The sequence below is a fragment of the Perkinsus marinus genome (assembly GCF_000006405.1).
Source record: "Perkinsus marinus ATCC 50983 genomic scaffold scf_1104296959626, whole genome shotgun sequence".
Taxonomy (NCBI): Eukaryota; Perkinsozoa; order Perkinsida; family Perkinsidae; genus Perkinsus; species Perkinsus marinus.
Window position 1 is genome coordinate 39441 of NW_003206352.1, and position 20127 is coordinate 59567.

A 20127-nucleotide genomic window follows, 5' to 3' on the forward strand; every position below is an offset into this window, starting at 1 on the left:
ATCTGATCTACATATTTCACAACTTGGTACCCTCTTTCCAAAGATATTTGTAATTTATATACTCTATTAAATCTGGTCATCAGAGCCTTTGTCAAGGCATGGACCAAACGTTCTAAGCCTCCAACGATTATACACTCTTTGTTGATCATATAGCCTCTACGAAGGCCAATCAAGGTTGGGGAGCGATATTGGAATATATGTTCGCTTTCCTCAGCTCAGCTCAGGAGTTCACCCACAAGTTTGCACGCTAGTACGGGCGGAAATGTAGAAGAATCATTTCGAATTCCCAAAAATTTCCATGATTTTTTTATATTGTGGTTGCCCACGTGCATATTTTCCCATATTGCCTAGAAGTACCAGCTCAGTCCGCGTCGTGTTTTATACTATTCAACTCAAAAGCCATCCACACATGATGAAATTTGATACTCATAGTCAGCTCCTAGTATTATAGCTACAAATAATGTGGGAATACGATTACAAGTCATCATCCACTATTGAAGTGGCGGCGATGAGGACCTCCCAGTTGTGAGAGGGGTCTCGGAAGATACGGTCTCTTTGGTCTTCGAGCGTCGTTTCTGAACGATCAGTTTGTTGTAGTCGCTACTGTGATGGTGTTCTTCCATAGAGTCAAGAAGACCAATGTCTCCAGTTGGGTGCGGTCTGTCATGACACAGTTGTCTCAAAGCAGTTCATTAACTCCCTACCTGGCAGCGTATTTAGCAAGGCCGATGAAAAGCCCCTTTAGGGGAGAATTGGCCAATAGGATACCAACTCCAGCGGCCATGACCAACACCCAGAATGGGAGGAAGCATAGGACCACACCGGCACCAAGGAGACCCAAGAAGACCTTCTTGGAGAGCTCATGTCTGAATATAAACACATATGATATTCAACCCCCCTAAGATGGTACCTCCATAAGATGATCATTCTAGCCAAGGCCACGACGTCCACGATGGTCTTGAGGGTCGGCTGGAACTGGGCAGCCATCTGTTTCACCCATCCTGGTGACATTCGTGTAAAGGTCCTAATAAGGCCACCGAACTCCTGTTGTTCTACATCATCTAAATGAAGGGTCTTCTACTTCTCTGCTCACAATCGTATACTATACCAGTGTTGGCCTCCTCAACTTCGAGTAAGATCGGCTTGCCCGACTTATCCAAAGTGCTGGTCATGGACTTGTTGGCCATGAAACGTTCGTAACTGGGGCATACCGTAAAGGGCTCACCTTACCCACCTCAACTGACCCCTTCAATGTTTTGTTCCTCATCATCGCAGCAGCCGTGATCCAGCAAGCTAAGGCTGGCCAATACACTGCATAGTAGCTGAGGAGAAGGAGACTTCAATATCACGCCCGAGGGCCGGCCTTTCCCATTACCTCGCTACAATGTAGATGAGCAGGGCCAGCAGAGACTTCAACCAACTCTCCCACATCAGAATAGGGAGCACATGCTCCATCACGATTGGCTGCAGCCAGTGAAACCAAAGGGCGTCGGCGAGCCACCTAAAAAGACGACTATGAATAGCAAGTGTTTGGGTAGGGATATGTGTTCGCTTTCCTCAGCTGAGCTCAGCAGATTCCTCACTAATAATAGAAGTTCACTCACGAATTCGGGTAGAAGTGCCGAGAAGCCAATGAGCGCTTCCCTAAATTCCTCACAGGAATCGTAATTGACCATCAGTGGACATTCCCCCACCACCACCACGGCAAATGATTTAAATTTCCACTCTCTTTCGCAACCCTTCCTAACGTCCGAATGAAGAATTTGAATATTCCGTTATTACATTGCAGGGCCATATAGAGCGTTAATGTCGAACTTGGGCTTGGGCTTTGGCTTGGCCACCATCTCCTCCTGTACAAAGGCGATCTTTTCGGACCACGGGGTGAACTTGATCTCCAGCGAGAGGTGTACAGCTCCAGCGGGTTCGCCTGATAATAATGGCAACTAGGAAGTTTATTAAGGCGTAGTAGTAGTACCATATAGTTGGAGTGGTAGCCAACCAGTGGTTTTCGTAGAGGGAGCTAGATGTGTTAGATCTAGCAAGGCCTCTCCAATGAGGTCATCATCCGATGCTGCGTCCCAATCGTACCTTATAGAGAGATTCGGTGGTCATTCACACAAGTGCCGAAGCGAGCGACTGCTAACGATGTGATTACAACTTATATGATGTAAAACTCGCTGAGAAGAAAAGTTCCACTTCTGATCACGACATATCTTAGGTTGATCGTGGTAAGATTCAAAGTATGTCCGCTTGAGTACCACAACTTGATTGACCTATGCGATGCCCCCCAAGCCTTACATCTGAATCTTCATAGTTTGGCAGGGCACATTGACGACCATAGTAGAGCACTCGTGGTTCCATACAGGGGACAGCGTCTTCTTACATATCGGGGAGCGTCGTGATATCTGCTGATGGAGTGGTATGTGAAATATGTCAAATCTCGGTTGCCTACGTTGTCGCTCATGAGCTTAACCACACAGTAGGGATCGGAGCTTGTAGCTTTTCCAACTATATTAGAATCAGCGGCCTTCAGGCCCGAAGCCTCTATGATGGTCACGTTGAGGAGAGCGTACAAGTCCCAACCGAATTTCACTGCAGCAGAAGATCATCAAACAGAGCCAAGCGAAGACCACATTATCACGTGTAGGGTCATTCATATCCAGCAAGCCCCCTCCCTCGTTAGAATCAAAGCTACCAACTAGTCTTGTAAACTGTCCAACTTTGCCAATGCCAGCCCCTGCAATGCTAGCGGCCTCTCCGACCGCCCCAGTGGCAACCGACCCCATGGCCCCGACCGCCCCAGTGGCCGCCGACCCCACTGCCCCTACAGCTCCAGCTGTCTCCTTCACGGCCGACTTTCCAATGTGCCCAACAGCTGAAGAGAGGAAGAAGTATTGCCCGATTGTTGAGTAGTCAAGTACTGACTACCTTTGGCTGCATCACCAAGCTTTGAGAAAGGCGCCATGATGACGCTCCTTTTACCATCGGTTTCGCCCTTGGTCTGCGGGCTGGGAGTCTTCGTTGGCGTTATAGCGTCTCCAGTGCAACTATGGGAGGTCCACTGATCGTGATTTGAAGGAGGAGTGGTATTACGCTTTGCATTTCTTGGTACCAATGAATCTCCCACTGGCCAAACAGTCGCCGCAGATTGTCTTCCCGCATACCTTACATACGTAGGTCCTGAGCACAGCAGCCGAGGTGAGCGAAGTGTGGTACGACTCCGAATTGAAACAAAACCCCGACATCGTCACTAAAGCCTATCCCCTGATGTAAATCGATTTCGAAGCGGATTTTAAAATTCCTTATCCATCCCGAGAGGAGGCCTTAAACGGTATTAATTTGACCGAGTTTGGATAAGTCATCCCCCGACCAGCACTACTTGTTCCCCTCAGCTCCACACAGCTCACATTTCGTTCCAGGTGTTACAGCCATTACAATATTACGGAAAATTACAATGCTTAGCAATAATCACGCGTGCACGGTTATCGATCACAATGGCGCGCGCGGTTACAATTATACGTTTCCCTAAATCTTGCTGCGTAACTGCGCTGATTATGGGATCTCTCCGCATTCATTATGGATACCGCCTTGTGTAATGTAGCTCATTGTAGTGGTATGCCTGTACCCAGTTACTGTTGTGTAGGAGTGTCAGTGTCCTCTCCTCGTCTTTCCCCCCTAAGGTACTACTACCTCCATCGATTCCCTCTACACCTCCTGCCTTGTGTCGTAGGGCTGCTACCTGTGCTGGGTCTGTTAATGGTCATACTTGACCAGTGTAACCATTCATATGTCACTCCACAATGTTAACGATATGTTGTTTCAATGTCGAGACTTTGGTTCAACTAGTGTCCTCAGCTCCTCCCCAGAGTCCCTCCCTAGGTCTGCGTGCTACCCTTCCCCCTTGGGTATTACCTCTAGAGAGACCTCGTGCTTGTCTTGTGTTCTCCCTCTCAATGCGATATTCTGGACTCTTTATGTCTGTGCTCTTTTTCACTTTATCCTGTCAACGGTCATTCCCTCCAGTGGTCCTTTGTGAGTAATCTCATCCTAGTACCGTGATCCGCGAACATGTTAAGCACTGTTCCCTTTCACCACAGTTTCCGCTACCCATTGTGAGTGAGTTGTTGTGGTAGTCTCCCAGGAGAGAGGGGTGATAGGCCCATCGGGTGTCACCAGTAAGTATTGGTGTCTCATTAACCCCAATAGTGTTGTGTGGGTAAGAGTATTACTACCATGACGAGATATTCCGTACCTGCTCCTTGAGACTCTCAAGGAGCAGGTACGGACCCATGTACGAAGCGGAGTGGCTGCTGGTGTTGCAGCCGCCGGCCCGATAGGCAGTGGGTGGTTTGGTGGCAGTGGCAGTAGGGGTAAGTGGCGGTACACTGGTGGTAAAGGGCATGGGCTCAGCCCTGAAGGGTATTCCGAGAGATGGAAGGGTCCTACTGGTGCCCAAGTTTGGCCCTCGACTTCTGTTCAACAAGATAGTGGTAGTAGTAGTGGCCCTTCTCCTCCTTCTCCTCCTGCTGCTGCTGCTGATGCATCGACTTCCTCTTCTGGTAGTACCGCGTATGTTGAAGGCGGCGGCGGCGGCGGCATTGGCAGTAGGTACCCCTCAAGTTATGGTGACCGATATACGATGCATGGTGGTGGTTGTAAGGGTAGACCCCAATCCTACGAGGAGTATGGAGGATACTACTATGGTGGTGGTAGGGGTTATAAAGGTGGTGATAATGATGGTGGGTACAGTTGGAGAGGAGGAGGAGGCCCTTCTTGAGGGTACCACCAAGGCAGCAACAATACTTGGATCAACAAAAGACAACAGCACTGGCCCCCGCCCTCTGGCTCAGATGTTGCTTCCTCTCGTATGCCATACAAGCATCCTAGGACTACTACTGGAAGCTACTTGTCCTCATCGTGGAAGTGAAGACCCCTGTGGTCGTTGTCTATTACTGTTATCGTTTTCTGCCCTATTATATCGCTGTAGTGAGAACCAGTAGGATTCCCCTCGTGTCACCATTATCGTTCGCAATTCGTGTACTATTATGAGGAAGGCCCTCTCGGGATCATCGCCATCTTCATGGGTTGGTCCAGGCTGCTGTTCCTCCAATGGCCCTATCGATGGTCTATACCAACGTAGTTGTATCATCTGCTTGCGTTGTGTTGGACATAGTGAAGTTAGGAGGGGCAAGAAGGTCTGAAAAGTCGACCCACTCTCCACATGTTGAGTCTTGTCGTAGCTAGAGGCTGAATTGCTACGAAACAAAGCTGCAGCTCTGGGGATGCAAGACGCGTCTGAATGGTCAAGTGGTAGCGATGTTGTTCAGGCTTCGACAGGGAGAATCGAGACCAAGCTGATAGTGGTAGGGTCTGTCCTTTGAGGGCGGGGGCCTGTCCTTCATATCTGCCTCAAGCTGTAGTCCAACGTGGTGGAATATGCAACGGGAGTGAGCAGCAGTTTTGATTATGCTTTTCCTGCCTCGGATTCACATTTTTGAGTTGTTAACGTATCTCGGCGCCTCTGGGAGTGACCATGCTTTGCTCCGAAGGGAGCTGATATTAGTACTGCCAATATCTGTAGAAGTTCACATCCTGATGGGTCGGCCGAGAGAGCGAAATCTGGAATGAACTAAACTGTGGGTATGACATTGGATGATGATAGCATTGCGTTTGAGGATACGGTTATGCCCAGAAAGTTGTCGCATCATGGAGCTGGCGAACACAACGGGTATACCGATTTCGAAACTCGGAATCGTTTCCAGAATTGCTGGTTACACGTATAATATGATCCTACTAGAATCGATTCTCAATTGACCCACAATGCACATGGGAATAGAATCAACACCTTCTCACATAACAGCGATTGCTAATCAACTCGCTGGTTTCGGACCCTCAGGCCGACTGCCACAGCATCTTCTTTTACCGCACGTATGTGTGTTAGTTTGAAGTCCAACGCCGTCGCCGGTTTGGTTAGACTTGATGAGCTCTTTGTTATTCGGTTACCTCGAACGCTGCCAGAAAGGGCGGCAGACTAGGTCGTCTTTTTGTTCAATCCTAGTAGGATGCACTCTTCCAGTCCTTCTGCACGTCTCCTGCGATTTCATTGAACTTGTTGAAGCTCGCGTGACGTGACTCAACGACGTTAAATCAACACAGCAGTGACATCCATTGGAAATATCCTGCTCGGTTCTACTCTGAAGGTCCCTGATGAGATCTCATTTGTCAATGCCACCGTGCCAAAGAACAAGAAGATCTTCAATGAGGAGACCAGCTACTACGCTCCCTCTGGTGACTACTGGTTTAAGACGGTCAAGGGCAAGAAGGTTTGCTTCACTGGCACCACTGAGACTTCGGCCGCTAGTGATATTGCGGGGAAGAGTAACGTGTGGTTTTCCGATATGATGGAGTCCGCAGTCGAGGCTGCTCGCAAGATGAATGAGGATGGTTGCACCTTGGTTATCATCCTCACTCATCAGCGTGAGGGTTATGATGTCCTCTTATGGAGGAAGGCTGTTGTGGAAGAGGGTATCAAGATCGATGCTATCATTGGTGCCCATGATCACTTCCCTGCTTTCTTGAATCTTCAACACCCCACTAAGCCTGATATTATAACTCCTGTGTGGAAGATGGGTATGGATGCTCAAATGCTCGGCAAGTTCGTATTTGGCTTTGATGATCAACATCCTAATGGTAAACTCCGCTTCGCTCATGCCATTCCGGTGTTGGATGGTCAGTGTGATCAGCACTTCATCGGTACGGACAATGAGGAGTGGTGGAACAATAACGTGATGCAGACCTGGTCACACTGGGTACAGCCTATCAAGCCTCTCCAGGATACTAACATAAGCAATTTGTTATTTGCTGGTTTGTACGACACTGCGGATATCCGCTCTGCCGAGTCCCGTGCTGGTAACATGCTGGCTGATCTATTCCTACGTAACATTTCAGCTCATTTTGCCGCTCTTGACGGTGGCAATATCCGTTATGGTTTGAGTCAGAACTTCACAGAGCGCCTTCCCCTCACTGCATTGGATTTGTTTGAAGAGAATCCTTTCCTCGGTGGTATGGTCTCCTACGACATATCCTTAATGGAGGTCTTTGGTTATATGATCTATTCCGCTCCAATCGCCATGGGTGGTCCTAACACGCCGCGTCCGGTCACCTCTGGTTTCGAGATCGAGATGGATCCTACTTCTACTCAACACGGTGGTGTGAAGTTCATCCGTTTCACTGGTACAAGTCATATGGCTGGTATTGTCAACCGTACCCAGGCTGAATGTGGTCATCCGACTTTGAAGTGTGGTGAGATTATTTGGAATGCTGAGGAGGGTTGGAAGGTCGATCCCCTCACTATGGTCGTCGTCACTGTTCCTGCGTACACGACCTGTGTAGACGTGGTGCTGATAGCTACGCCATCGACCTCAATGGAGAATCCACATCCTTCGCTTGTCCCCCTGGTCCTGACTTCTTCGACTATTTGAATGAGCAGTTGCCCTGGACTGATTGGGGATATGTCGACGCGGCTCTACGGTAGAGCCTCTACCACCACTCCCAGTTCGGTCACCACCACCAGCACCTCAGCTCCCAATACCCTCAGTAGTAAGACAGGATCTTCTCGTCTTCGTTTAACTGGAGACTCTATCAAGGATGCCGACAAATTTTGCTAGAGTAAATCCACTGGTTCTTACTGCAAATATTGGCTAAGTCATGAGGGTCAAGTTTGTCACGGCACTGGAACATCCTGCAGTAGCTTGTTGGTTGAGATACAGGAGTTAACAGACTTCGACTCCAAGACCTCTTGAGATCGTCTTGTATCTACCATCTCCAATAGGTCCATTCATGTGTGGGTGAAGGATGCGGTCACTCCCGATGACGTTGCCGTGGTGGGCCTGGATGCTCTCACTGATGCGGGGTCCCTGAGCGCTGCTCTAAAACTGTCCAATCCATGGTATATCGGCGGAGAAAACCTCTCCAACTTGGAAAATTATGGGATATTCAACCCCGATACCGAATCTATGAGACTGACCAATCTTCCGGTTAGAAGATGGCTCGTCAAGAATAAGATCAAAACTTGTGTTGTTCGAAATGCTGCTTATTAGTTCGATGAGTTCATCCTTCGCCTCCTGTACGAGGATTTTCATTGGGGTCTCAGATGTCTTGAAATGAAGTCGTTTATCCGTTTTCCAAATGGAAAGGCAACACCTCCCGGTTACATTGAATACTCGCCGAAGTCGAGTTGAGTTGAGGTCGCGTCTGAATTGTTTACTCCTCCGCGTCACGTCCTTCCCTGGGCGCCTCCCAAGCTGCTCGAGTTGCATGTTTCCGAGAACCAAGCTTCACCTTGCCTGAGATTCAGAACAGAACCTCTGCCTATCTTGAGAAGTATCGGACCAGAACTACATCTTTAAGATGTCATCTTACAGACACTCAACGCATTGCACACTAGTGAGCAGATGACAAGTACTCAAGAGTATTATTGCTAATTAGAAAGATCTCACCAAGCGCTCCCTGAGGGTGTTCGTAGTGTTTGGATATCCACCGAGTGAGCTGAGACGTTCGCACTCAAATGCTCCGAAACCCTTCTCGGAACCAGATGAATTCAACATAAGTTATTGAATTGGAGAAAAGTATATCTTCAGTTCCAAAGCCCGGAAGTCGGTCTCCATAGCCGATGCATAAGTCGACTTATTCTTCATAATTCAATAGTATTCATGCGACTGGTTGAGGGAAAGGCTCATATTCGTGATGAATATCACGCCAAGGCCATGGAGGCCGCGATAGTATTCCTCTCAATATAATTGCATCTGTCCCTTCATTGGGGTATTTCTGGTATTGGAATGTCTACCGTACCACCCGGATATCTAATTGGTGAATGAAGGGGCCGCTATGCCTATGGACTATACCACTGACAAATCTGTTTGGTGGATGAAGGGGCCGCTATGCCTATGGACTATACCACTGACAAATCTGTTTGGTGGATAGAGGGGCCGCTATGCCTATGGACTATACCACTGACAAATCTGTTTGGTGGATAGAGGGGCCGCTATGCCTATGGACTATACCACTGACAAATCTGTTTGGTGGATAGAGGGGCCGCTATGCCTATGGACTATACCACTGACAAATCTGTTTGATGGATAGAGGGGCCACTATGCCTATGGACTATACCACTGACAAATCTGCTTGGTGAATAGAGGGGCGGCTATGCCTATGGACTATACCACTGACAAATCTGTTTGGTGGATAGAGAGGCAGCTATGCCTATGGACTATACCACTGACAAATGTGTTTGGTGGATAGAGGGGCCACTATGCCTATACCACTGACAAATCTGTTTGGTGGATAGAGGGGCCACTACGCCTATGGACTATACCACTGACAAATGTGTTTGGTGGATAGAGGGGCCACTATGCCTATGGACTATACCACTGACAAATCTGTTTGGTGGATAGAGGGGCCGCTATGCCTATGGACTATACCACTGACAAATCTGTTTGGTGCATAGAGGGGCCGCTATGCCTATGGACTATACCACTGACAAATCTGTTTGGTGGATAGAGGGGCCACTATGCCTATGGACTATACCACTGACAAATCTGTTTGGTGGATAGAGGGGCCACTATGCCTATGGACTATACCACTGACAAATCTGTTTGGTGGATAGAGGGGCCACTATGCCTATGGACTATACCACTGACAAATCTGTTTGGTGGATAGAGGGGCCACTATGCCTATGGACTATACCACTGACAAATCTGTTTGGTGGATAGAGGGGCCGCTATGCCTATGGACTATACCACTGACAAATCTGTTTGATGGATAGAGGGGCCACTATGCCTATGGACTATACCACTGACAAATCTGTTTGGTGGATAGAGAGGCAGCTATGCCTATGGACTATACCACTGACAAATGTGTTTGGTGGATAGAGGGGCCGCTATGCCTATGGACTATACCACTGACAAATCTGTTTGGTGGATAGAGGGGCCACTATGCCTATGGACTATACCACTGACAAATCTGTTTGGTGGATAGAGGGGCCGCTATGCCTATGGACTATACCACTGACAAATCTGTTTGATGGATAGAGGGGCCACTATGCCTATGGACTATACCACTGACAAATCTGTTTGGTGGATAGAGAGGCAGCTATGCCTATGGACTATACCACTGACAAATGTGTTTGGTGGATAGAGGGGCCGCTATGCCTATGGACTATACCACTGACAAATCTGTTTGGTGGATAGAGGGGCCGCTATGCCTATGGACTATACCACTGACAAATCTGTTTGGTGGATAGAGGGGCCGCTATGCCTATGGACTATACCACTGATAAATCTGTTTGGTGGATAGAGTGACCGCTGTGCCCACGCGCTATACTACTGACAAATCTGTTTGGTGGATGGAGGGGCCGCTATGCCCATTCACTATACTACTGACAAATCTATTTGGTGAATGGAGGGGCCGCTATGCCCGCGCACTATCCTACTGACAAATCTATTCGTCGAATACAGGGGCCGATATGCCCATAGACCATACGATTTACAAACCCATTTGGTGATTGTGGAGGGGCGCTATACCCATGCACTATACTTCTGACAAATCTATTTGGTGGATGGAGGGGCCGCTATTCCTGTGGACTATTCACCCGCTCTCAATAAGGCTAATTTCCATGCTAGATCGACTATGCCACCATTGAAATATGCCGCATTCGATTGTGCAGACGCTCGACGTAGGATGTTTTATTTCGATAGCCCAATCTACTCAACTGAATGACGTCGTGTTGACTCCAATTCAATGATTGGCAAAGCTGTGTCAAGAGACGTAATCTTCTGGATCCGGGAGAGGTTCGCACGCATGTACAACTGTCTCGCTGTCGCAGCAGGCTGCGATATCGCGCGCACCGCAAGGACAACTCATGAGGTCTTTCATCATCTCGAGTAGTTTCGATTCATTTTGGCTACCGCTGACCGGTGATAGCTTCCACTCTCGCCGTACCCTGCACGACCTACCCGCACTCATAGCACCGGTTTCCTCCTCCTCTCCTGTATTCCGCCAAGTATTGGATCACTGGCTGTTGTTCCCATGACCAGCAATCTCTATAGTATGTTATATCTCGTTTCTTAAACACTACAGTGAAGCATCAGCTGAGCATGATGTCCCTTCAGCTAAGTCTCTCTGTCTGCACCATTGTGACCCTAGCATCCCCACTCATCTATTCAGCGTAAGTAACTGAGAACGATTATTCTTGCACTATTGATCTTTGTTGCAAACTTCAGCCACTAGCTATGCCCCCACACTGTTGCATGCAGATACAAAAGGCTTCCCTAGAAAGGGGAAAAACTTTGCGTTTACGTGCCGCACGGTGTGGCCCGCACCGCACGCATGAACATCAACAATGGATAGTGATATCATTTAACCCACTATCACAAGTTAAATATCCCACTTCTGAGCGCGTGGGTCTGGTGGGCTGGAAGACCGAAGGTGTCTGTGGCTTCCAGCCATAGGTCTTCGGTGCGAAGGGGCGGAGATCGCTGAGCTTCCTGTCAAGTATTCAGCGGGCAGCCCGTTGCGGGCTCTTATTGAAATTATTTTGGTAATTGGGTGACTAAAAAACAAAAAGTTGTCGAAGGTTGGCTGACGTCGTCGACGTGGCCGACAACTTTCTCGTCATAGAGACATGTGAGAAGAATGATCATCATGGGGTTTGACCGTGGGTCGTTCGGTTGAGAGTCACTAACGTACTGCGCTAATAGTTCATCTCTTGTGAGAAGAACCGTTTCGTCAAAAATAAGCGGGCGATGCAACAGTCACACTTTCGCTATATTTTTATGCTGATGAGCAGTGAACGGGGGACAGAACGATACCCTGGTTGTCTTCTGAATCGCCCTGGTCGGGTCGGAATTTTTGCTCACGCACGGTCGGACGGACGCACGCACACGAGTGTTCGTGCACAGTGATATGAGCTCCGCTCGCTTCGCTTGCTCATCAGCCAGCGACGCATCGCTCTCAGCGAACCATCGAATTAGTCCGACAAGCGCCTCTGCTGGCGCCACGCTTGTTGCGCTACGCTGGGCGCGTGCCGGCGATGCGACGCCGCGTACGATCGCGACGCCTACCGATGCTTGCTCCCGGGAGGGACGGGCTGGGTTGAAAAAGATCATACACGGCATACGCCGCCTGATTCTGTAAAACTGCGGCGATGTTCGCCCGCACGGGTCGTTTCACGACGCGCTGTGACGGAGACGCACTGCGTGACCTTGTGTTGTGGGTCCCAGTTTGCCTGCACCCTTGTAATCTCATCAAACCTTCGCCTTCCTCATTATAGCGAATGAGCCCAATATCGATTACTGTGCTGCTCAGTCTGTGGTATTCGTACAGAACATAAGTGCAGGTAGTGCGCTCATTGTTATTGTCCTAGGGTCGTAGTATTTGACCAATACTATTGGTTGCTCTAGCTCGAGTTCCCTTGTTGTGTTGTTCTTAGAGTTCATCAACCGATACCCCGACACTTGACGCACTGCGTGACGGTGACGCACTGCGTGACGGAGACGCACTGTGTGACGCGCCCTCCGTATTTAACGTTTGCCGGTAGCGGTATGTGGTCGGTGAATACTGTAGTCATAACAAGATTTGATGACGTTTGTATGGGGATCAATCTACCGAAAACAGCTTTTTTGTTGTTAGAGTCTCTGGTGAAAGATGCTGCATTATTAGTATAGCCGGGACAAATGTTTGGGTCGAGTTCGCTCTCTTAGTTCTGGTCAACCACCATGTCTGGGAACAAATATCTCATGTTTAATCTAGCGGCAGTTGCTACAGCGGCCCCCTTCCTTGCCAAGCATCAGTCTGTGGGTGGTAAAGTGTCTATAACCATTGCTACTACCAACGATGTCTATTCAATGTATGCTCGTCCAATGTCTGGGAATGGTTATTACTTTGAGGGTACTCCTTCTGAGCAGTTTTATTCGATCTTTGAGAAGGATGCTGACACTTGTTATGGTACGGCGGGTGCGATGGGCATGCCCGAAGCTTCTGTTGATAAGCTTCATAATATCGATCTATCGGCCACCGGTGGTAAGGTGATGACCAAGGAGGACAGTGGTTGTGTGGATCCTTCTAAGTTCGATGACATGGTTCGTGATCCTTCATCTGCGTGGGGTAATACGGCCCAAATGGCAGGCACCTATAAGTACCTTGGTCTGACTGCCGATACTGATGAGTATATCAGCATGCTCCCCGGTGATTTCGTTGCTATGTCTTACCTCTCCTCCATCACGTATGGTCAGCATATGGTAGATATAATGAACGCTGGTGAGGTTGACTTGGTGGCATTTGGGAATCATGAATTCCAGTTCAAGAATAAGTGCCCTCCTGCAGACCTCGGTAACCATCCCGAGTATAACGATGTGTGTGTTGCATGGAATATGGCCACTGGCAACTTCCTCTATCTCAGCAATAACGTCTTTGAGGATGCTAAGAAGACCAAGCTATTCGGTTCTACTCTGAAGGTCCCTGATGAGATCTCATTTGTCAATGCCGCTGTGCCAAAGAACAAGAAGGTTTTCAATGAGGAGACCAGCTACTACGCTCCCTCTGGTGACTACTGGTTCAAAATGGTCAAAGGCAAGAAGGTTTGCTTCACCGGCACCACTGAGACTTCGGCCGCTAGTGATATTGCGGGGAAGAGTAACGTGTGGTTTTCCGATATGATGGAGTCCGCAGTCGAGGCTGCTCGCAAGATGAATGAGGATGGTTGCAACTTGGTTATCATCCTCACTCATCAGCGTGAGGGTTATGATGTCCTCTTATGGAGGAAGGCTGTTGTGGAAGAGGGTATCAGGATCGATGCTATCATTGGTGCCCATGATCACTTCCCTGCTTTCTTGAATCTTCAACACCCCACTAAGCCTGATATTATAACTCCTGTGTGGAAGATGGGTATGGATGCTCAAATCCTCGGCAAGTTCGTATTTGACTTTGATGATCAACATCCTAATGGTAAACTCCGCTTCGCTCATGCCATTCCGGTGTTGGATGGTCAGTGTGATCAGCACTTCATCGGTACGGACAATGAGGAGTGGTGGAACAATAACGTGATGCAGACCTGGTCACACTGGGTACAGCCTATCAAGCCTCTCCAGGATACTAACATAAGCAATTTGTTATTTGCTGGTTTGTACGACACTGCGGATATCCGCTCTGCCGAGTCCCGTGCTGGTAACATGCTGGCTGATCTATTCCTACGTAACATTTCAGCTCATTTTGCGGCTCTTTGCGGTGGCACTATCCGTTATGGTTTGAGTCAGAACTTCACAGAGCGCCTTCCCCTCACTGCATTGGATTTGTTTGAAGAGACTCCTTTCCTCGGTGGTATGGTCTCCTATGACATATCCTTAATGGAGGTCTTTGGTTATATGATCTATTCGGCTCCAATCGCCATGGGCGGTCCTAATGCGCCGCGTCCGGTCACCTCTGGTTTCGAGATCGAGATGGATCCTACCTCTACTCAACATGGTGGTGTGAAGTTCATCCGTTTCACTGGTACGAGTCATATGGCTGGTATTGTCAACCGTACCCAGGCTGAATGTGGTCATCCGACTTTGAAGTGTGGTGAGATTATTTGGAATGCTGAGGAGGGTTGGAAGGTCGATCCTTTCACTATGGTCGTCGTCACTGTTCCTGCGTACAATGCTAGATACTCTCCGAACGACGCCCCCACCTTGCGCAGGTCGTACCATTTGACTCAAATGTCGGACCTGTGCAGACGTGGTGCTGATAGCTACGCCATCGACCTCAATGGAGAATCCACATCCTTCGCTTGCCCCCCTGGCCCCGACTTCTTCAACTACTTGAATAAGCAGTTGCCCTGGACTGATTGTGGATATGTCGACGGCGGCTCTACCACCACTCCCAGTCCGGTCACCACCACCACATCAGCTCCTGGTACCCTCACCTTCTGGCATCAGATCCTCATCAGATTGGCATCAGTTGCTGATGCCGACTCTTCGACCTGTTGGGCTCATCTCGACTCCACTATTCTCAAGAGGTCTGTTCATGTCTGGACTGATGAAGCTGTTACTCCTAAGGATGCTGAGGTTATTGATACCTCCACTCCGATGGCCGAAGGATTAGTTGGTGCTGGTCTGCTCCTCCCTAAACCATGGTATGTTGGTGGTGAACATCCTGAGGATCTAAAGGTCTATGGCATTAGCGATCCCGATGTTGAGTCTATGGAGTTCGCTAATCTTCCGGTTCGTCGTTGGTTAGAGAAGGCATCTGGTGCTAGCGAGGATGACCTTGTGCTGACACCTCCCGTTGAGAGTCCTAAGAAGACTGTTGGCCAGTTCTACGGCATGAAAGTTGATCCTCGTACCATTCTCGCTCTACATCAGTAGGGTTTCATGTTTTTGTTCGAGTAAGTCCAATGATACGTAATGTTGTGACAGATTTCTACCGGATTTTTGAAATCAATAAGAATCGATGTGTTTCGTACACCTGGTGTATCTGTTGTATGTTACGGAGTTTCTTGGAAACTCCGAAAACTTATCTTTCGTCTTCCCATTGTTTTTCTTGTCCATATGATATCATGGTTTGTTAATGTGAAGCTCGCTATATCAGCTTTATTTCACCTTCAATTGAGAGCGTCTTCAGTTCTTAGTACTAGTTGTGTTTTTGTTGAGGAGTAACGGGCCAAACTCGAAGAAAGTCATTGCATCAGTGGGCTGATAATGTTGGATGAAACTGATGATGTATTGACCAACAAAGTGACTCTTGGCGATAATGCAATGCTGTCCAGCAGGACCAACGTTGACATAACTTCAGTATTGCAGTCCCGAGCATGTAAACACAGTGGGTACGGCTGCAAATATGAACTGTATATCGGTGCAATTCGAGCCGTAGCGTCGGTGTTGTACTCGAAACTTCCACACAGTGGTGATATCTCTGCAAAAAGAAAATTGATCACAGGATGAATGCTAGTCGAGTGACACTTGTTATACATAGCGGCGTACAGTATCATGCTTGACTTTACCTCTCGCAATCTGGGGTAACCTACTGCCATGAACACAATGCAACGGGATGAGAGGATATGATGGGATTCCTATCATAGGAACTTACTACCATTCGAGCAGCATTCCTCGAGCATCGCTTGCATCGATGGCAACGGCCATGGAGTGCGCGTTGTTGTGACAACAATGTTATCACTACTGCTGGTCCATTACTTTGTTCGCTATCGAACAGATAGGAGCAACTGCGCAAACTCGATGAGCTAATCTCGTTTCCGCCATCTTCCCAAAGCCTCCTTGTGTTTGAGTGAATACGGTTGTATGAACGGTAAAGTCGCGGAGATTATTAGTTTTCCGTTGACTCCACCATTCTTCCAGTAAGCTGCCTCTTTAACACTATCTTGAGTATTGGACTAGAATTGCAACTTGCATAGAGGGAAGTGATAATCCATCAAAGACGTTACCAACCTCAGAGTACAGAGCACGTCTCGCAGGAACAGTTAATCTGATGGGCTCATCACAGTTGTAAGGGTCGTAGAATATAGAATCAACCAACACATTTGCCCAGCAAGGGTTCTTTTGATGCGAGAAAATCCTGTCTCCAAGGGGAGAATTTTATGGGGACAAGATACTGCGTTCAGATGTTAGCTTGGGATCTCGCTGGGCGGGGCGTGATGCCTCGTTGGTTACATCCCCTATAGGACCTGAAGACTGAGTGGAGCTGCTGTAGGAATAGCTCGAGGGGTAAGCGATCATGGCCGCATCATATGGACTATACAGCTGATAAGACATACACCGTGTGTGTTTCTCAATCTGAATAGTCAAATATCAACTACGTCTCTCGAGTTATACGGAGTTAGGTGCTTCTTGTTCGAAGGACTTTGTTATCACTATGCCAAGGAGCAAATTGCTCATGTTTAATACATCAGCAGTTGCTGCAGCGCCCCCTTTCGTCGCCAAACAACAGTCTGTGGGTGGTAAAGTGTCTATAGCCATTGCTACTACCAACGATTTTCATTCAATGTATGCCCGTCCAATGTCTGGGAATGGTTATTACTTCGAGGATACTCCTTCAGAGCAGTTTTATTCGAGAAGGATGTGAGAATTGATAGAAGAATTAGAGAAGGATGCTGACACTTGTTACGGTACGGCTGGTGCGATACGCATGCCCGAAGCTTCTGTTGATAAACTTTATAATATCGGTTTATCGGCCACCGGTGGTAAGGTGACGACCAAGGAGGACAGTGGTTGTGTGGATCCTTTTAAGTTCGATGATATGGTTCGTGATCCTTCATCTGCATGGGGTAATACGGCCCAAATGGCAGGCACCTATAAGTACCTTGGTCTGACTGCCGATACTGATGAGTATATCAGCTTGCTCCCCGGTGATTTCGTTGCTATGTCTTACCTCTCCTCCATCACGTATGGTCAGCATATGGTGGATATGATGAACGCTGGTGAGGTTGACTTGGTGGCATTTGGGAATCATGAATTCCAGTTCAAGAATAAGTGCCCTCCTGCAGACCTCGGTAACCATCCCGAGTATAACGATGTGTGCGTTGCATGGAATATGGCCACTGGCAACTTCCTCTACCTCAGCAATAACGTCTTTGAGGATGCTAAGAAGACCAAGCTATTGGGTTCTACTCTGAAGGTCCCTGATGAGATCTCATTTGTCAATGCCACCGTGCCAAAGAACAAGAAGATCTTCAATGAGGAGACTAGCTACTACGCTCCCTCTGGTAATTACTTGTTCAAGATGGTCAAGGGCGAGAAGGTTTGCTTCACTGGTACCACTGAGGCGTCTGCTGATGAGCCCATTATCGGCAAGGCCAACGTATGGCTATCGGATGAGTACGAGGCCGGAGTAAACGACACGCGTGAGATGAGTGAGGATGGTTGCAACTTGGTTATCATCCTCACTCATCAGCGTGAGGGTTATGATGTCCTCTTATGGAGGAAGGCTGTTGTGGAAGAGGGTATCAGGATCGATGCTATCATTGGTGCCCATGATCACTTCCCTGCTTTCTTGAATCTTCAACACCCCACTAAGCCTGATATTATAACTCCTGTGTGGAAGATGGGTATGGATGCTCAAATCCTCGGCAAGTTCGTATTTGACATTTGCTGGTTTGTACGACACTGCAGATATCCGCTCTGCCGAGTCCCGTGCTGGTAACGTGCTGGCTGATCTATTCCTACGTAACATTTCAGCTCATTTTGCGGCTCTTTGCGGTGGCAATATCCGTTATGGTTTGAGTCAGAACTTCACAGGGCGCCTTCCCCTCACTGCATTGGATTTGTTTGAAGAGACTCCTTTCCTCGGTGGTATGGTCTCCTATGACGTATCCTTAATGGAGGTCTTTGGTTATATGATCTATTCGGCTCCAATCGCCATGGGTGGTCCTAATGCGCCTCGTCCGGTCACCTCTGGTTTCGAGATCGAGATGGATCCTACCTCTACTCAACATGGTGGTGTGAAGTTCATCCGTTTCACTGGTACGAGTCATATGGCTGGTATTGTCAACCGTACCCAGGCTGAATGTGGTCATCCGACTTTGAAGTGTGGTGAGATTATTTGGAATGCTGAGGAGGGTTGGAAGGTCGATCCCCTCGCTATGGTCGTCGTCGCTGTTCCTGCGTACAATGCTAGATACTCTCCGAACGACGCCCCCACCTTGCGCAGGTCGTACTATTCAACTCAAATGTCGGACCTGTGCAGACGTGGTGCTGATAGCTACGCCATCCTTACGCCGTTCTTCCTGCAAATATTAGCAAAGGCCTGAGGGTTAAGTTTGTCACGGCCCTGAAACATCCTGCAGTAGCTTGTTGGTTGAGACACACGAATTAACAGAGTTCGACTCCAAGACCTGTTTGAATCGTCTTGTATCCACCATCCCCAATAGGTCCATTCATGTGTGGGTGAAGGATGCGATCACCCCCGATGTCATCGGGCCGATGACGTTGCCGTGGTGGGCCTGGATGCTCTCACTGATGCGGGGTCCCTGAGCGCGGCTCTGAAACTGTCTAATCCATGGTATATCGGCGGAGAAAACCTCTCCAACTTGGAGAATTATGGGATATTCAACCCAGATACCGAATCTATGAGCCTGACCAATCTTCCGGTTAGGAGATGGGTCGGCAAGAATAAGATCAAAATTTGGTGTTGTTCGAAATGCTGCTCAGAATGGATACGCCGGGCATTTCCATGGTTCGAATGTTGACCCTCGTACCTTTCTTGCCTTTCATGAGTAATAGCCTCACGTTTTGAATTAGTTACTGAGACATGAACTCTACGGAACGAGTGGACGTTTATTAGTTCGATGAGTTCATCCTTCGCCTCCTGTACGAGGATTTTCGTTGGGATCTCAGATGTCTTGACATGAAGTCATTTGTCCATTTTTTGGATGAAAGAGCAAACTCTCCCGGTTACATTGAATACTCGTTGGAGTCGAGTTGAGTTGAGGTCGCGTCTAAATTGGTTAACCCTCCGAGTCACGTCCTCCCTGGGCGCCTCCAACTTGGGAGTCCCAAATTGCTCAAGTTGTGTGTTTCCGAGAACCAGGCTTCACCTTGCCTGACATTCAGAACAGAACCTCGGTCTAACCCGAGAAGTATCGGACCAGAGCTACATCTTACAGACACTCAACGGATTGCACACTAGTAAGCAGATGACAAGCAATCGGGTGTATTATGGCTCATTAGAAAGATCTCACCGAGCGCTCAGTGAGCGCCGCTCACTGAGGATGTTCATGTTGGGCGGATATCCATCGGGTGAGCTGAGACGTTCGCATTTAAATGCTCCGAAACCCTTCTCGGAACCAGATGAATTCAACATAAGTTATTGAATTGGAGAAAAGTATATCTCCAGTTCCAAAGCCCGGAAGTCGGTCTCCATAACCGATGCATAAGTCGACTTATTCTTCATAATTCAATAGTATTCATGCGACTGGTTGAGGGAAAGGCTCATATTTGTGATGAATATCACGCCAAGGCCATGGAGGCCGCGATAGTATTCCTCTCAATATAATTGCATCTGTCCCTTCATTGGGGTATTTCTGGTATTGGAATGTCTACCGTACCACCCGGATATCTAATTGGTGGATGAAGGGGCCGCTAT

The 20127-nt window shown here is 48.3% G+C and overlaps 5 protein-coding genes across 5 annotated transcripts in view; 4 read left to right on the top strand and 1 right to left on the bottom strand.

The window, feature by feature from the left end:
* Pmar_PMAR010466 (hypothetical protein) overlaps positions 1-116 on the top strand; it is a gene marked incomplete at its 3' end in the record, with an annotated part of 1493 nt that extends 1377 nt beyond the window's left edge. Inside the window, exon 6 of the mRNA XM_002773052.1 lies at positions 84-116. Coding sequence (XP_002773098.1) covers positions 84-116 — 33 coding nt within the window. The remainder of the gene's footprint in view (positions 1-83) is intronic.
* Positions 117-414: 298 nt separating this feature from the next.
* On the bottom strand, positions 415-3435 carry Pmar_PMAR010467 (hypothetical protein). The gene is made up of 14 exons (XM_002773053.1): positions 3380-3435; positions 3094-3180; positions 2929-3047; positions 2642-2875; positions 2453-2592; positions 2299-2405; positions 1976-2088; positions 1783-1927; positions 1376-1501; positions 1245-1322; positions 1109-1200; positions 911-1061; positions 705-866; positions 415-660 (listed from the first exon to the last, which is right to left on the bottom strand). The coding sequence occupies exons 1-14, from the start codon at positions 3430-3432 to the stop codon at positions 492-494; spliced, it is 1776 nt and encodes a 591-aa protein (XP_002773099.1). The 5' UTR covers positions 3433-3435; the 3' UTR covers positions 415-491.
* A 2495-nt stretch (positions 3436-5930) lies between these two features.
* On the top strand, positions 5931-7481 carry Pmar_PMAR010468 (hypothetical protein; the record flags this gene model as incomplete). The annotated part of the gene is made up of 2 exons (XM_002773054.1): positions 5931-5990; positions 6201-7481. The coding sequence occupies 2 exons, from the start codon at positions 5931-5933 to the stop codon at positions 7479-7481; spliced, it is 1341 nt and encodes a 446-aa protein (XP_002773100.1).
* A 5292-nt stretch (positions 7482-12773) lies between these two features.
* Positions 12774-15398, top strand: Pmar_PMAR010469 (hypothetical protein; the record flags this gene model as incomplete). The annotated part of the gene is made up of 1 exon (XM_002773055.1): positions 12774-15398. One exon carries the CDS (start codon positions 12774-12776, stop codon positions 15396-15398), a length of 2625 nt encoding a protein of 874 aa, XP_002773101.1.
* A 1774-nt stretch (positions 15399-17172) lies between these two features.
* Positions 17173-18793, top strand: Pmar_PMAR010470 (hypothetical protein; the record flags this gene model as incomplete). Its single annotated transcript, XM_002773056.1, has 2 exons — positions 17173-18091; positions 18156-18793. The coding sequence occupies 2 exons, from the start codon at positions 17173-17175 to the stop codon at positions 18791-18793; spliced, it is 1557 nt and encodes a 518-aa protein (XP_002773102.1).
* Between the last annotated feature and the right edge of the window lie 1334 nt (positions 18794-20127).

Bases quoted from the DNA above. Each gene is read 5' to 3' on its own strand.
- Pmar_PMAR010467 (XM_002773053.1), bottom strand. From the start codon at position 3,432: ATGGCTGTAACACCTGGAACGAAATGTGAGCTGTGTGGAGCTGAGGGG. The intron at 3,181-3,379 runs GTAGTGCTGGTC...TGCTGTGCTCAG, and splicing joins TGTGGAGCTGAGGGGAACAA to GACCTACGTATGTAAGGTAT. The intron at 2,406-2,452 runs GTAGGCAACCGA...CTCCATCAGCAG, and splicing joins TTAAGCTCATGAGCGACAAC to ATATCACGACGCTCCCCGAT.